The 16880-nt window shown below is 40.5% G+C and overlaps 1 protein-coding gene across 1 annotated transcript in view; it reads right to left on the bottom strand.

The window, feature by feature from the left end:
• LOC122935721 (acetylserotonin O-methyltransferase-like) overlaps positions 1–16880 on the bottom strand; it is a 226444-nt gene that overhangs the window by 116101 nt on the left and 93463 nt on the right. The window contains exon 6 of the mRNA XM_044291580.1: positions 9546–9686. Within this exon, the coding sequence (XP_044147515.1) occupies positions 9546–9686 (141 nt within the window). The remainder of the gene's footprint in view (positions 1–9545; positions 9687–16880) is intronic.

Raw genomic sequence — 16880 nt, 5'->3', positions numbered from 1 at the left:
ATGAAGATTTCATTTTTCAGCACGACCTGGCACCTGCTCACAGTGCCAAAACCACTGGTAAATGGTTTACTGACCATGGTATTACTGTGCTCAATTGGCCTGCCAACTCTCCTGACCTGAACCCCATGGAGAATCTGTGGGATATTGGGAAGAGAAAGTTGAGAGACGCAAGACCCAACACTCTGGATGAGCTTAAGGCCGCTATCAAAGCATCCTGGGCCTCCATACCACCTCAGCAGTGCCACAGACTGATTGCCTCCATGCCACGCCGCATTGAAGCAGTCCTTTCTGCAAAAGGATTCCCGACCAAGTATTGAGTGCATAACTGAACATAATTATTTGAAGGTTGACTTTTTTCGTATTAAAAACACTTTTCTTTTATTGGTCGGATGAAATATGCTAATTTTTTTAGATAGGAAATTTGGGTTTTCATGAGCTGTATGCCAAAATCATCAATATTAAAACAATAAAAGGCTTGAACTACTTCAGTTGGTGTGTAATGAATCTAAAATATATGAAAGTCTAATGTTTATCAGTACATTACAGAAAATAATGAACTTTATCACAATATGCTAATTTTTTTAGAAGGACCTGTATGTAGAGTACTGCGACAGGTGAGGCACTTCATGAGTCAATTCACTTGGAAAGAGAGACATTGTATAAATGTAATTTTATTAGTATAAGGTGACTGGTATAATATTGTAATTGTAATCGAAGAGGAGATCTACTTTACACAAAAAGCAAACAGAATATTGGAAACCGTCGTCACTGTATAATCCCTGCCATTTTAGGTGTTAGAATAATTCCTGTATTTTCTCCAGGGTCCCCAAATATCTTCAAATCTATGAGTGATAAGGGAGTCCCAGTGCGCTATCTGTTCAAGGCGATATAACTGATTACACTTCTCTATCCAATGTGGCTTTGTGGGGGGTCAATAGACTTCCAATTCACCGCAATCAATAACCTAGTGTGTCTTGAGCACTGGATATCACTGTATATCCTGAAAGGCATAATTTCGGGGATGCTGTAATTGAAACCTTACTGAGGTCTGAAATGGTTTTAGAGACAAGTTGCCAATAGGGTTTTATTTTAGAGCAGGACCACAAAATGTGACCATGAGTGCCCACTTCACCCCGACACCTCCAGTAGTCTGGGGCGCAATCTGGGAACATGCGGCTGAGAAGATACGGTGTATAATACCACTGTGATAGTATCTTGTAGCTGTTTTCCTGTAGTTTGGCACACCTGGAAACCCTGGATGTGTTTAATAATGCATTTTTTACTTCATTGGGGGGTAAATGTGATATTTAGGTATTTTTCCCATCAAGTAATACAAGGTTGGGTGTCATAACCTATTAGAGATAATAGGAGATTATATATTATAGCTTTGATATTTTGCCGTTTGGTTCTTTGACTTGTAAAGCAAATTTTTCAAAAAGAGAATGTTCTGAGGAGTCGGATAACCCTATTACATGTTGTTTCATATATTGAGTAAAATGCATCAAATGAAAGATAGATAGGCTAACCAATAAAGCATGTTTCCTCAGGGTCTCGAGTGATGGGACATCATTGTCTGGGCATAGGTCAAGAGCTGGGGATGAAATAATTTTCGCTCTCTCTGGTAGAGTTTCCTGAAAGTGAATAGAGGAATTGAAAAACACATCTCTTACTTGCAATAGTACTTGATAATTCGGAGCTAATTATGTCAACCAATCAGACTCTTTCCACAGATGTAGTGTGCATCCTGTAATGGGGCTGTGAGAGCGTATTGCTTTATTTATGTGGTGGCAGTCTAGAAATAGCAGGGAGTGGATCGGTAGAGGAGATATGCTATTCTCAACTACAAACCGGATTCCCAAAAAGTTGGGACACTAAACAAATTGTGAATAAAAACTGAATGCAATGATGTAGAGATGGCAAATGTCAATATTTTATTTGTAATAGAACGTAGATGACAGATCAAATGTTTAATCCGAGTAAATGTATAATTTTAAAGGAAAAATACGTTGATTCAAATTTTCACGATGTCAACAAATCCCCAAAAAGTTGGGACAAGTAGCAATAAGAGGCTGGAAAAAGTAAATTTGAGCATAACGAAGAGCTGGAAGACCAATTAACACTAATTAGGTCAATTGGCAACATGATTGGGTATAAAAAGAGCTTCTCAGAGTGGAAGTGTCTCTCAGAAGCCAAGATGGGTAGAGGATCACCAATTCACACAATGTTGCGCAGAAAGATAATGGAGCAATGTCAGAAAGGTGTTACCCAGTGAAAAATTGCAAAGACTTTGCATCTATCATCATCAACTGTGCATAACATCATCCGAAGATTCAGAGAATCTGGAACAATCTCTGTGCGTAAGGGTCAAGGCCGTAAAACCGTACTGGATGCTCGTGATCTTCGGGCCCTTAAACAACACTGCACCACAAACAGGAATGCTACTGTAAAGGAAATCACAGAATGGGCTCAGGAATACTTCCAGAAACCATTGTCAGTGAACACAATCCACCGTGCCATCCGCCGTTGCCAGCTAAAACTCTACAGTGCAAAGAAGAAGCCATTTCTAAGCAAGATCCACAAGCTCAGGCATTTTCACTGGACCAGGGATCATTTAAAATGGAGTGTGGCAAAATGGAAGACTGTTCTGTGGTCAGACGAGTCACGATTCGAAGTTCTTTTTGGAAATCTGGGACGCCATGTCATCCGGACCAAAGAGGACAAGAACAACCCAAGGTGTTATCAACGCTCAGTTCAGAAGCCTGCATCTCTGATGGTATGGGGTTGCATGAGTGCGTGTGGCATGGGCAGCTTGCATGTCTGGAAAGGCACCATCAATGCAGAAAAATATATTCAGGTTCTAGAACAACATATGCTCCCATCCAGATGTCATCTCTTTCAGAGAAGACCCTGCATTTTTCAACAAGATAATGCCAGACCACATTCTGCATCAATCACAACATCATGGCTGCGTAGGAGAAGGATCCGGATACTGAAGTGGCTAGTCTGCAGTCCAGATCTTTCACCTATAGAGAACATTTGGCGCATCATAAAAAGGAAGGTGCAACAAAGAAGGCCCAAGACGATTGAACAGTTAGAGGTCTGTATTAGACAAGAATGGGAGAGCATTCCTATTTCTAAACTTGAGAAACTGGTCTCCTCGGTCCCCAGACGTCTGTTGGGTGTTGTAAGAAGAAGGGGAGATGCCACACAGCGGTGAAAATGGCCTTGTCCCAACTTTTTGGGGATTTGTTGACATCATGAAATTCTGATTCAACATATTTTTCCCTTAAAATGGTACATTTTCTCAGTTTAAACTTTTATTCCGTGATTTATGTTCTATTCTGAATAAAATATTAGAAGTTGGCACCTCCACGTCATTGCATTCAGTTTTTATTCACCATTTGTATAGTGTCCCAACTTTTTTGGAATCCGCTTTGTACTATGTCTAATCATTTCTCAAATGGTCTCAACTAGTCCAGGCATCTAGAGCACACTATTGACTTGTGGTACGTGTATAGATATGGGACTCCAAGACGCTGTATTATTTGTTTATACGGCAGTCTAGCTTTCTTTCCCCCCCCAAAGGAATCTCGAGATAATTTTTTGAAGTTTTGTAAAATATTCTTTAGGAATTGGTATAGGTAGAGCTTGGAGGTAATAAAGGATAGTGGGCATAAGAATGGACAAAATGAATACTCATCTGCCAAACCATGAGATAAAGAGAATATCCCATGAGCTTATCATGTCCTCAAGCCGTTTGGGAAGTGCAAGGAAGTTTTCTTTAAACATATGTGAGAATTCAGGTATGAGTTTAACCCCTAAGGGTCCATTTACATGTCCGCAATTTCGTTCCGCAAATGTGCTGCCCAGACATGGAATTGCGGACCCGCACTTCCGGGTCCGCAATTCCGTTCCCAAATAAAATAGAACATGTCCTATTCTTGTCCGCAATTGCGGACAAGAATGGGCATATTCTATTAGTGCCGGCAATGTGCGGTCGGCAAAATGCGGAACGCACATTGCCGCTGTCCGTGTTTAGCGGATCCGCGGATCTGCAAAACACGTTGCGGACATTTGAATGGACCCTAAGAATGTTACTAAGTGTGTGAAGTCCACTGAAAAGAGGTGAGGTTCTTTAACTCATTTAAAACTGTTGCTGGGATAGACACATTTAGAACCGCAGATTTTGAAATATTCAACGAGAAATTGGAGAGAGCAAAGAAAGTCTGAAGGGTTGACACAATGGCTGGAAACGCAGTCTTGGGATTTGTGATCAGAAGCAAAACATCATCTGCAAAAGCAGAAGTTTTATGAGTTGTGTCCCCCACAGACATACCCACAATGTCTATGTTTTGTCTAAATGACTGCAGGAGAGTTTAAATTACTAGTACAAATAGCAATGGTGAAAGAGGACAACATAAATATCCAGTCTACCCTATCGAAAGCCTTTTCAACGTCCATACTGAGAATGGCCAACGGTATTCTCTTTTTTTTTGCTAGTTGCATGAGTTGAATCATTCGGATTATGTTGTTTTTTACTTCTCTACCAGGGATGAATCCTACCTGCTCTGCCGATATAAGATAATAAATGATCGGCAGTCCATCGGGGTCTGGTCTTTTATTGAGAGGGGAGTTTTTTTAAAGCTGTTTGCAGTTCTGACAACGTGAAGGGGGAGTTTAGCTTGACTACTTGGGCTGTAGACAGGGAAGGCAAATTCAACGTACTCAGCCATGATTGTATGTGTTGTTTCCTCACGTCTATCTGGTCGGAAGGTTACATCACTTCGTAGATTATATAGCTGTTTATAGTAATTGCAAAATTGTTCTGCTATGAGATCTGTTTTGTGGACTAGCTGCAAGTCCTGATATTTAATACAAGATATGTAGGATGCAGCTTTTCTTTTTTTAAGTTAAGAAAACATTAGCTTCGAGGCTTTATTGCCATGGGCATAGTATTATATTGGGTTGAGAGCAAGAGTTTGGCTGTATTAGCATTACATATGTTTTTTAAAACAGATCTCAGGATTTCCAGATGTGCCAAAGCAGCAGTATTCGGTGATCTTTTATGTTGTTTTTCCAGCCTGGAAATTTCTAAGGTAAGTTCTGTAATTTTTTTCTGTTTTAGTTTTTTTATATAAGCACCTAGAGCTATCAAGTGATAGTTTTATGAGCGTTGAGGGGATATATCTGTAGACTAGTTTAATCGGAAGTATTCTTCTATCAGACCGGCTAATTTTGCTATGTGAGGGCTACACAAAAGAGTCTTATTGAGTATCCATCTAATTTCTGCCTTAGGCATATTTGGTATAATGAAGGAGATGATAACTGGAGCATAATCCGACAAGAGAACACTCCCGGTTTTTAGAAAACACAATTGCTAAGATATTGCGTGGGGAGGAAAATATAATCTGTGGTATGACTGATGGGCTGCTGAGTAAAAGGTATAATCCTTTTCAGTAGAGTGCATGGCCCTCTAGGTATCCACTAGCCCCAATTAGGACAAGGCGGTATTTATTCCATTTAAAGCTATTTTTGACATAACGATGCACCTGATGATGAGTCTAAATGGGGCACCAAAGTAACATTAAGGTCGCCACCTAGAAAGGCTAGGCCTTCTGCAAAGTCTCCAAATTTATTGATGGCATCCAAGAGCCATGTGGCTTGCCCAGTGTTCGGCACATATACATTGCTAAAAGTGAACATTTGTGGGCCTACTGTACCCTTCACAAAAATGAATCTACCATTATCGTCTCTTAACGTATCATGATGTGAAAATAAGGTATTCTTATGAAAGGCAATACTAACCCCTTTAGAGTCAGTCGTGGGGGAAGGGTTGTTGAACCATTGATTATAAAGTAAATGAGACAACCTAGGAATGTGGTTTGCTCAAAAATGGGTCTCCTGCAATAGAGCTACTTGAACTTTTAACTTATGTAAATGCTGACAGATTGACTTAGGAGCATTCATCCTCTTAACATTAAACGTACAGACATGTAGATTAGCCATATTCGGTCAAATACTTGAGTAGTGCAGTTTGCCATACATGTTCTAGTAGTATATGGAGTAGACCAACATGAGAGTGTGGAAGGGAAGGAAGTAGGGGAGGGAAGGACCCTACAATAAAAAGTTGAGGGTACGGAAAACAATCGTAACAAATAAACATATTACAATTCTTAACAAAACATAATAAACCATTAGTGGGCATACGTGGATGGGGAGGTGTCCATCTTGGATGACCATAAGCACCCATGAGCTCACTATTGTGGGAAAATAAGCATTGCTTTAAGGAACTCTATATTAAGAAAAGCTTAAAGGACAGCTAAAGGACAGTTGAATTAGGAAGAGAGAACTATAATCGGGAGAGGTTATAGTCGTAAGAGATTAAGAGAGTGGAGCAGGCCGCCTTCTCTATCACTGACACTAGATGGTGGTCTTTGACCACATAACTCTGTCTTAGCAATACATACATTTGACTATTACACACTACAATCCTAATATTTAGTGGCCCAATAACTACAGCGGTAGGGAAGAAAAGTACATTAAGAAAATGGCAGATGTTGGGAAAAGGTAATAAATAGTAGAGATATAGAAACAGTGTAAAATAAAAAAGAGATGAGAAAGAGGGATGAAACAGAGTACTAATTCGTATATGCTTGTCTCACATGGTTGACGGGACCCCACAGTGATGCATCAAAAAGGCTCGGCAGCCTTGCATATCAAATGAGAATCAGCACCCATGAGTTCTCTTTTCATGGTGTTAAATGAGACACATTCTGCGCCGGGCACCAGTCCAGAATGTCCAGCTCTTGTATTTCCAAGACTTCGCAAATTCTCAATAAGTCCGCATGGCTTCTGACAACTTGTTTGCAAAGTGGCGTATTTATCAGAAGTCTGAACGGGTGCAGCCAGCGGTATGTTATCTTCTTCTGATGTAGTACATCCAGGAGCGGTTTCAGGTGTCTTCTTTTCTTCAGGGTCATGGGTGATAAGTCCTGAAACAGCGCTACTGTAGATCCCTCAATTTCTGCTGTCTTGTTCGCTCTTGCGGCAGTCATGATCCTCTCCTTCACCGTAAAGTTGGACATGCAGCATATGATGTCCCTGGGGGGATCCTGCGGTCTTGGTAATGGTCGGAGGGCTCTGTGGATCCTGTCCATTTCCAAGAGGTCTGTTTGGCTAAACAGGCAAATTCAACGTACTCAGCCATGATTGTATGTGTTGTTTCCTCACGTCTATCTGGTCGGAAGGTTACATCACTTCGTAGATTATATAGCTGTTTATAGTAATTGCAAAATTGTTCTGCTATGAGATCTGTTTTGTGGACTAGCTGCAAGTCCTGATATTTAGTACAAGATATGTAGGATGCAGCTTTTCTTTTTTTAAGTTAAGAAAACATTAGCTTCGAGGCTTTATTGCCATGGGCATAGTATTATATTGGGTCGAGAGCAAGAGTTTGGCTGTATTAGCATTAAATATGTTTTTTAAAACAGATCTCAGGATTTCCAGATGTGCCAAAGCAGCAGTATTCGGTGATCTTTTATGTTGTTTTTCCAGCCTGGAAATTTCTAAGGTAAGTTCTGTAATTTTTTTCTGTTTTAGTTTTTTTATATAAGCACCTAGAGCTATCAAGTAATAGTTTTATGAGCGTTGAGGGGATATATCTGTAGACTAGTTTAATCGGAAGTATTCTTCTATCAGACCGGCTAATTTTGCTATGTGAGGGCTACACAAAAGAGTCTTATTGAGTATCCATCTAATTTCTGCCTTAGGCATATTTGGTATAATGAAGGAGATGATAACTGGAGCATAATCCGACAAGAGAACACTCCCGGTTTTTAGAAAACTCAATTGCTAAGATATAAGGCGGATGAATAACTGAATGACCTCATGTTGCAGGGATTCCTGTGTCACCGACTCCGGTATACCTTTCAGCCTTATGTTGTTGCGGCGACCCCTGTTGTCCTGGTCCTCTACCAGGGAGTACAAATAGTTAATATGGGCTTGCGCATTCTCCAGGAGGTGGGACACTTGACCGCCGAACTCTGTGATGGTGTTCTGCGTGGCTTCTATTTCGTCCACTCTGGAGTTTAATTGTCGCATATCTTTCTTTATTTCAGAGAGATCCTGCCGTATCGGACCCAGCGGATCATGTAGAAGAGCTTTCATAAACGCCCTGGAGAGAGGTAAGTCATCAGCCGGATTAGGTTGTTCCTGCTCACTGTCTACCTCACGCTCTGAATCTGCGTCCTTGTCTTCCGCGGAGTTCGCGAGGCGCGCCGGCACCATCTTAGATTCACACCTCATGTCTGTCCTCCGGACAAATCTGTCCAAATCGCTCTGATTTGCCGCAGTTTTCGGCTTCCCCAGTGTTTCTTTAGGCTTCTCCTTGCTGAACTTTCCCATTTTGAAGCTGTGATAATAGCTTAGAGCACTCAGGAGGACTTGGTCAGCGACGGAGCTCTTCACACAGCCTGCATCCGGCTCGGCCGCTAGACTCCGCCCCCTGGTGTGAAGAATTTGACTGGCCCTCGACCTCAGCCCATTAAACACTTTTAGCATGAACTAGAATGGAGATAGTGACCAAGGACTTCACAACCAACATCAGGATAAATAGGCAAAAATTCCACAAAAAACTTGTAAAAGAGTGAATAGTGTTTTAGCTGCAAAGAGGGGAACCAACGCTGTATCAATGCTTATGGATTTAAGATGAGATGTCATAAAAGCTTCTGTAATGCTTATGTGTTGCAATACTTTCATCCATATAGTTTATTTATACCACCACTACATGATGGATTGATAACTTGAAAAAGGTAATAAGCACACACAGCCTATCTTTCAGTGCAGATTCCGCAATGTGTTATTAATATATATATATATATATATATATATACTATTTATATAAAAATACAGTACAACACCTATGAATATAGTTTTAAATAATATCTTAGCCACATTTATGTTTTTATTGCATGTATATTAGAAAACTGCATTAAAGAGGACCTTTCATGGGTCCAGATATTATAAACTAAGTATCAGGATACTATTTTTCCTAGGCGCCGCTCTGTTCGCCCGCTGTGGCTCCCATTGTATTATCCCGCCTAGTATGCTAATTAGTTGCATCGGAGCAATGAGGAGAAGACTGAGTCTTTCTCAGTGGGCGTCTCCTTCTGCCCTGGCTGTAGTGAGTTTTTTTTCCCCCTGGCTGTGACGCTCTCCGCTGCGATTGGACAGCTCTACAACCAGGGGAGAAGAAGACACCCACAGAGAAAGACTCAGTCTCCTCCTCATTGCTCCGATGGTATTATTTAGCATACCAGGCGGGATAATACAATGGGGGCCACAGCGGGCGAACGGAGCGGCGCCCAGGAAAAAATAGTAAGTGCAGTTAGATCCCTGCATTATCCCATATGTAAGGCCAAAGGGCCTCGTTTAGGAGCAATTCCTAATGGTATGTATCCATACACTCTGAATGTAGAGTAAGAAAAACAATACATGCATATGAGATGTTATCCTCTTCCTGTATTTCTTCCTTTTATATACTGCACCTTCAAGGAAATGTATCTTCTGCTCCTTATCTGTTACAAAATGCTTCTTAGCTGCTTGCACAACTTTTGGCAGGTCCATAATGGTGACTGTTGACTCCTTATATATAGATACAAGTTGTTTTGCAAGACTTCCTGTACATCCTATAAGAGAAAGAGGTATTTTTAAGTGTAAGTTGGGAACAATATACATATATATATATATATATATATATATATATATATACAGTACAGACCAAAAGTTTGGACACACCTCATTCAAAGAGTTTTCTTTATTTTCATGACTATGAAAATTGTAGATTCACACTGAAGGCATCCAAACTATGAATTAACACATGTGGAATTATATACATAACAAAAAAGTGTGAAACAACTGAAAATATGTCATATTCTAGGTTCTTCAAAGTAGCCACCTTTTGCTTTGATTGCTGCTTTGCACACTCTTGGCATTCTCTTGATGAGCTTCAAGAGGTAGTCACCTGAAATGGTTTTCACTTCACAGGTGTGCCCTGTCAGGTTTAATAAGTGGGATTTCTTGCCTTATAAATGGGGTTGGGACCATCAGTTGTGTTGTGGAGAAGTCAGGTGGATACACAGCTGATAGTCCTACTGAATAAACGTTTCGAATTTGTATTATGGCAAGAAAAAAGCAGCTAAGTAAAGAAAAACGAGTGGCCATTATTACTTTAAGAAATGAAGGTCAGTCAGTCTGAAAAATTGGAAAAACTTTGAAAGTGTCCTCAAAAACCATCAAGCGCTACAAAGAAACTGGCTCACATGCGGACCGCCCCAGGAAAGGAAGACCAAGAGTCACCTCTGCTGCGGAGGATAAGTTCATCCGAGTCACCAGCCTCAGAAATCGCAGGTTAACAGCAGCTCAGATTAGAGACCAGGTGAATGCCACACAGAGTTCTAGCAGCAGACACATCTCTAGAACAACTGTTAAGAGGAGACTGTGTGAATCAGGCCTTCATGGAAGAATATCTGCTAGGAAACCACTGCTAAGGACTGACAACAAGCAGAAGAGACTTGTTTGTGCTAAAGAACACATGGAATGAACCTTAGACCTGTGAAGACCAGTGAAAATCTGTGCTTTGGTCTGATGAGTCCAAATTTGAGATCTTTGGTTCCAACCACTGTGTCTTTGTGCGACGCAGAAAAGGTGAACGGATGGACTCTACATGCCTGGTTCCCACCCTGAAGCATGGAGGAGGAGTTGTGATGGTGTGGGGGTGCTTTGCTGGTGACACTGTTGGGGATTTATTCAAAATTGAAGGCATACTGAACCAGCATGGCTACCACAGCATCTTGCAGCGGCATGCTATTCCATCCGGTTTGCGTTTAGTTGGACCATCATTTATTTTTCAACAGGACAATGACCCCTAACACACCTCCAGGCTGTGTAAGGGCTATTTGACCATGAAGGAGAGTGATGGGATGCTGCGCCAGATGACCTGGCCTCCACAGTCACCGGACCTGAACCCAATCGAGATGGTTTGGGGTGAGCTGGACCGCTGAGTGAAGGCAAAAGGGCCGACAAGTGCTAAGCATCTCTGGGAACTCTTTCAAGACTGTTGGAAGACCATTTCAGGTGACTACCTCTTGAAACTCATCAAGAGAATGCCAAGAGTGTGCAAAGCAGTAATCAAAGCAAAAGGTGGCTACTTTGAAGAACCTAGAATATGACATATTTTCCGTTGTTTCACACTTTTTTGTTAAGTATATAATTCAGTGTGAATCTACAATTTTCATAGTCATGAAAATAAAGAAAACTCTTTGAATGAGAAGGTGTGTCCAAACTTTTGGACTTTTGGTCTGTACTGTATACACACACACATATATATATATATATATATATATATATATTACTGTATATAATAGTATTGCAGCTACTAGGATGCAGGTTCATGTTGAAAAGTGGAAGAAAAAATGGACAGCACTACCAGCAGGCCTGGTACATTTTACCAGTACAGATGCAGTATGGGTAACTGCAATTATTGTTTTATTGCATATAGTTATGTATTGTATGGTAACTTTATGTTTTGGCCGTGCACACCAGTAGGAGGTATTGTTGGCAAATGGTTGGAAAGAACTGGGCTAACTACCCTTGCCTCTTGATAGGAGTGGGCCGATCCTGCATCTTGCCAGGAGGGGGAGTTGCTGTGTAGTCTTTGAAGGAAGAGGAAGCATACTGCAGAGCTCCATCTCCTTGTAAATATTCTCCAGAGAGACCCACTGAATCATACCTCAAGAAAACACTTGAAAGACAAGACAACAGAGTAATCAGAATCCTGAATCCTGAATTTCAGACACTGCTGCAAGGTGGGAGACTACAGCTCAGACATCATTCACCCAAAATCACCACTAAGCCAGTTAAAGTTCCAGTCTGAACTTGACAGTGGACACCTTTAAGCACAAACAACCATTTGAAGACATCAAAAACATATCTCCTCAACTGGTGCCAGAGATTGCACTTTGAATCTGCTGCTATTGGTTGTACCATAAGTTATAATTTGCACTTAGTAAAAAGAGACGGTTCACTTTTGGCCTTATTATTCAAACTATATTTCCACTGTACTGATCCCCAGGGATAAACTGCTTTAGGGAGTACACCATGATATAACACCTCATCTGGGTCGGTACTACTCCTATCCTCTTCATTAGCTCTCCAGGGGCTTGCTGCACATATAATCGGAAGCAAGGGATGAGAAGGCAGCACACATTAAATAATGTACACTAGTGGTGCATTTCATATCATCTGCCATGTTGACAATGGTGCTTTGCTAGATAGTGTAAGTGTTATTTTTCAATTTTTAGTATAAAATGCCTAAAAAAGTTAATGGGTTTCTGGATCCAAAAGAAAATAGAAGACTCCACTTCATAGTGAGGACATTCAGTTTGGGCTGATTAATTAGCCACATTAGTTGACATATGTGAGGGGTCTTCAAATAAGATGTGGGTTGCTCACACAAGGCTTCCTTTCTGGAGAAGTCAGGCATTTTCAGCCTAAGAGCCATTATGATAACTGCTGTGGACAATGAGAGAGATTTATCAATAATGTCGTTATTAGCACCAAAAACCCATCACTCCAACAATCAAAAGTTGTGCTTCATCTGCCTTATTTATCATTTGGCGCACACTTATTATAAAATTTTATTTCAGACTAAAAACTACTTTTTTTGGTCTTAACCTCTTAAGGACACATGACGTACCAGTACGTCATAATGTCCTGGTACTTAAGGACATATGACGTACCGATATGTCATGTATGGTTCCGATCACCGCTGCCCGGCGGGCGGTGATCGGAACCCGGTGCCTGCTCAAATCATTGAGCAGGCACCTAGGCTAAATGCGCCAGGGGGTCCTGTGACCCCCCCCCCCCCCCATGTCGGCGATCACAGAAAACCGCAGGTCAATTTAGCACTGACATCTGGTTCTCAGACTTGAGACACCCAAAAAACCTAAAATAGTTTATTAAATGTAGACTTATTAGGTATCGCCGCGTCCGGAAGAATATCCTCTATAAAAATACCCCATGACCCAACCCCCTAGATTAACATGGTAAAAAATAAATAAAAAAAGTTGTAAAAAAATATTTTTTTTGTCACCTTACATAACAAAAAGTTTAATAGCAAGCGATCAAAAAGTCATATAGCCCCCAAAATAGTGCCAATAAAACCGTCCGCTCATCCCACAAAAAAGGAGCCCCCACATAAGATAATCGGATAAATTAAATAAAATTACACTTAGACTTTAGCGATACAAAAAAATATTTTTGTATCAAAAAGGATAATGTAGTAAAAATTAGGTACTTATTAGGTATCGCCGCATCCATAAGAATCTCCTCTATGAAAAAATATCCCATGACCTAACCCCCCAGATTAACATGGCCCAAAAAAAAAAAACGGTGTCAAAACCGCGATTTTGGGCACTTTTCCATTTCAATACGTTTTCTCCGGTAACAAAACAAGGGTTAACAACCAAACAAAAGTTAATATTTATTACCCTTATACTGCAGTTTACAGAAATGCCACATTTATGGTCGTAAACTGCTGTATCAGTAAAAGGGAGGCCGCAAAAAGAAAGGATCCACATGGTTTCTGGAAGGCAGATTTTGATTATTGACACCATGTCTCTTTTGAAGCCCCCCTGATGCCCCCTAGAGTAAAAACTCCAAAAAGGTGACCCCATATAAGAAACTACACCCCTCAAGGTATTCAAAACTGATTATACAAACTTTATTAACCCTTTAGGTGTTCCTCAACAGTTAATGGCAAATGGAGATGAAATTTCCGAATTTCAATTTTTGGTAACCTTGCCTCACAAAAATGTAATATAGAGCAACCAAAAATCATATGTACCCTAAAAATAGTCCCAAAAAGAATGCCACCTTATCCCGTAGTGTCCAAAATGGGGTCACTTTTAGGGAGGTTCTACTCCAGGGGTGCATCAGGGGAGTTGAAACAGGACACGGTGTAAATAAAAATCAGCCCTCCAAAAACCAAACGGCGCACCTTTCCCTCTACGCCCCGCTGTGTGGCCGTAGAGTAGTGTACGGCCACATATTGGGTGTTTCTGTAAATGGCAGAGTCAGGGCAATAAAGATACAGTCTTGTTTGGCTGTTAACCCTTGCTTTGTTAGTGGAAAAAATTGGTTAAAATTGAAAATTAGGCAAAAAAATGAAATTCTCAAATTTCATCCCCATTTGCCAATAACTCTTGTGCAACACCTAAAGGGTTAACAACGTATGTAAAATCCATTTTTAATACCTTGAGGGGTGTAGTTTCTTAGATGGGGTCACTTTTAGGAAGTTTCTACTCCAGGGGTGCATCAGGGGGGTTGAAACATGACACGGTGTAAATAAACCGGTCCATAAAAATCAGCCCTCCAAAAACCAAACGGTGCACTTTTCCCTCTATGCCCCGCTGTGTGGCCATAGAGTAGTGTATGGCCACATATTGGGTGTTTCTGTAAACGTCAGAGTCAGGGAAATAAAGATACAGTCTTGTTTGGCTGTTAATTGTTGCTTTGTTAGTGGAAAAAATGGGTTAAAATAGAAAATTAGGCAAAAAAATTAAATTCGCAAATTTCATCCCCATTTGCCAATAACTCTTGTGCAAAACCTAAAAGGTTAACAACGTATGTAAAATCAGTTTTGAATACCTTGAGGGGTGTAGTTTCTTAGATGGGGTCACTTTTAGGGAGTTTCTACTCTAGGGGTGCATCAGGGGGGCTTCAAATGGGACATAGTGTAAATAAACCAGTCCAGCAAAATCTGCCTTCCAAAAACCAAACGGCGCACCTTTCATTCTATGCCCCGCTGTGTGGCCGTACAGTAGTTTACGGCCACATATTGGGGGTTTCTGTAAACGGCAGAGTCAGGGAAATAAAGGTACAGTCTTGTTTGGCTGTTAACCCTTGCTTTGTTAGTGGAAAAATTGGTTAAAATGGAAAATTCTCAAATTTCATCCCCATTTGCCAATAACTCTTGTGCAACACCTAAAGGGTTAACAACGTATATACCTTGAGGGGTGTAGTTTCTTAGATAGGGTCATTTTTGGGTGGTTTCTATTATGTAAGCCTCGCAAAGTGACTTCAGACCTGTAGTGGTCCCTAAAAATAGTTTTTTTGCAAATTTCAGAAAAATTTCAAGATTTGCTTCTAAACTTCTAAGCCTTGTAGCATCCCCAAAAAATAAAATATCATTCCCAAAATAATTCAAACATGAAGTAGACATATGGGGAATGTAAAGGCATCACAATTTTTGGGGGTATTACTATGTATTACAGAAGTAGAGAAACTGAAACTTTGAAATTTGCTAATTGTTCAAAATTTTGGGTAAATTAGGTATTTTTTATGCAAAAATAAATAAAAAATTTTACTTCATTTTACCAGTGTCATGAAGTACAATATGTGACGAAAAAACGATCTCAGAATGGCCTGGATAAGTCAAAGCATTTTAAAGTTATCAGCACTTAAAGTGACACTGGTCAGATTTGCAAAAAATGGCCTGGTCCTTAAGATGAAAAAAGGCTGTGTCCCTATGGGGTTAAGCCCCATTTGCAACAAATTACTCCATATATGAAATATGACATTTCATGCCTGTTTTGCATCTCTTGCTAAAACCTGATTTGTCCCTGTGCAGAATTTTGACTTTCATTAATGAAAATTACAAATATCACATGTGTAATACTAGGTTTCATTTTGACACTACTTAATTTTTACACCACTTAATATTTTTTTTTTAATATACACTACTATTTGCTTCTTTTTGTTATTCACTACTTTAAATGAGGCATAACATACACCAGTTTGCTAGCCAGACATACTTTGGAGTACAGACTCATTTTCCTGGTGCAATTGATTCTTTCAAGAGAGCAAAAAAAGGTGAAAGAACTTGATATATTTGGCACAAGTAATATCAATTTTATTTTCAGCAAATTTTAAGCCATTTTTCTGGTGCAACAACACTAGTAAATGCCCCCAAATATGTGTTTGACATTCTGGAAAGTACCCCTAGAGCTTGATAACTAGGGAGTTTGTATGTTTAGTCAGTGGCCTGATAACCTAGGATTTGTTTTTGTAATAAAACAATAAAAAATATTGATGCCAAACTGGGAAAGCCCTTCACAGAGTGATACTCATGAAGAAGGTGGCAACAAAAATGGGAGTGGCCGTTTGAGAGGCATGGCTTTAATAATAGACCATGATCTCTTTTTTAAGGTACAGTGCCATACCAATTCCATTACATAAACACAGTACTAGAACTATTCTAATAACATAAATATGACATCAGAACCAAGCTCAGCACAAACATGAGGTGCAGCATATGAAAGAGAAGGCCACAGCCAGGATGGAGTTGAAAAGCAGCACTACTGTGATAGCCATGCCCACTGAGAAGAAACAGTAGCATGCCAATGGCCACTGATCACTGCTGTTATTGAAGTGCCCCACTTCCTTACACCTCCCCTCCTTTGGTCAAGACTGAATCTTCTAAGAAGGACTGCTGCCTTGATGCTGTCAGCAAGTTCTCAGGATATTTCTTCAGGATAGTGGGAAGAGAAATCCATAGATGCTGAGCATAAACAATGAAAAATGGAGAGTCACCATTAAAATCCTCCAAGATATGAGGTTGACTTTTGCGGACGCAGGTGAAGCGTTTAGAGGCTGGACTAAATCCAAAACCTATGCTGAAAATATACTCAAAGCCAGTGGCGGATCCAGAGCCTAGTCTCGGGAGCGGCACAGTCTGTCAGACTGTCACTGGCACCGCCGCAGTTGTCCGCAACCCGTGAGATGAGGTCCAACTCTTCCGGACTTCCAGTTCCCAGGGCCAG

This window comes from Bufo gargarizans, chromosome 4 (genome assembly GCF_014858855.1).
Source record: "Bufo gargarizans isolate SCDJY-AF-19 chromosome 4, ASM1485885v1, whole genome shotgun sequence".
NCBI classification, from domain to species: Eukaryota; Metazoa; Chordata; class Amphibia; order Anura; family Bufonidae; genus Bufo; species Bufo gargarizans.
Note: the sequence above shows the minus strand (reverse complement) of the source record. Positions and strands in the feature narration are given on the sequence as shown.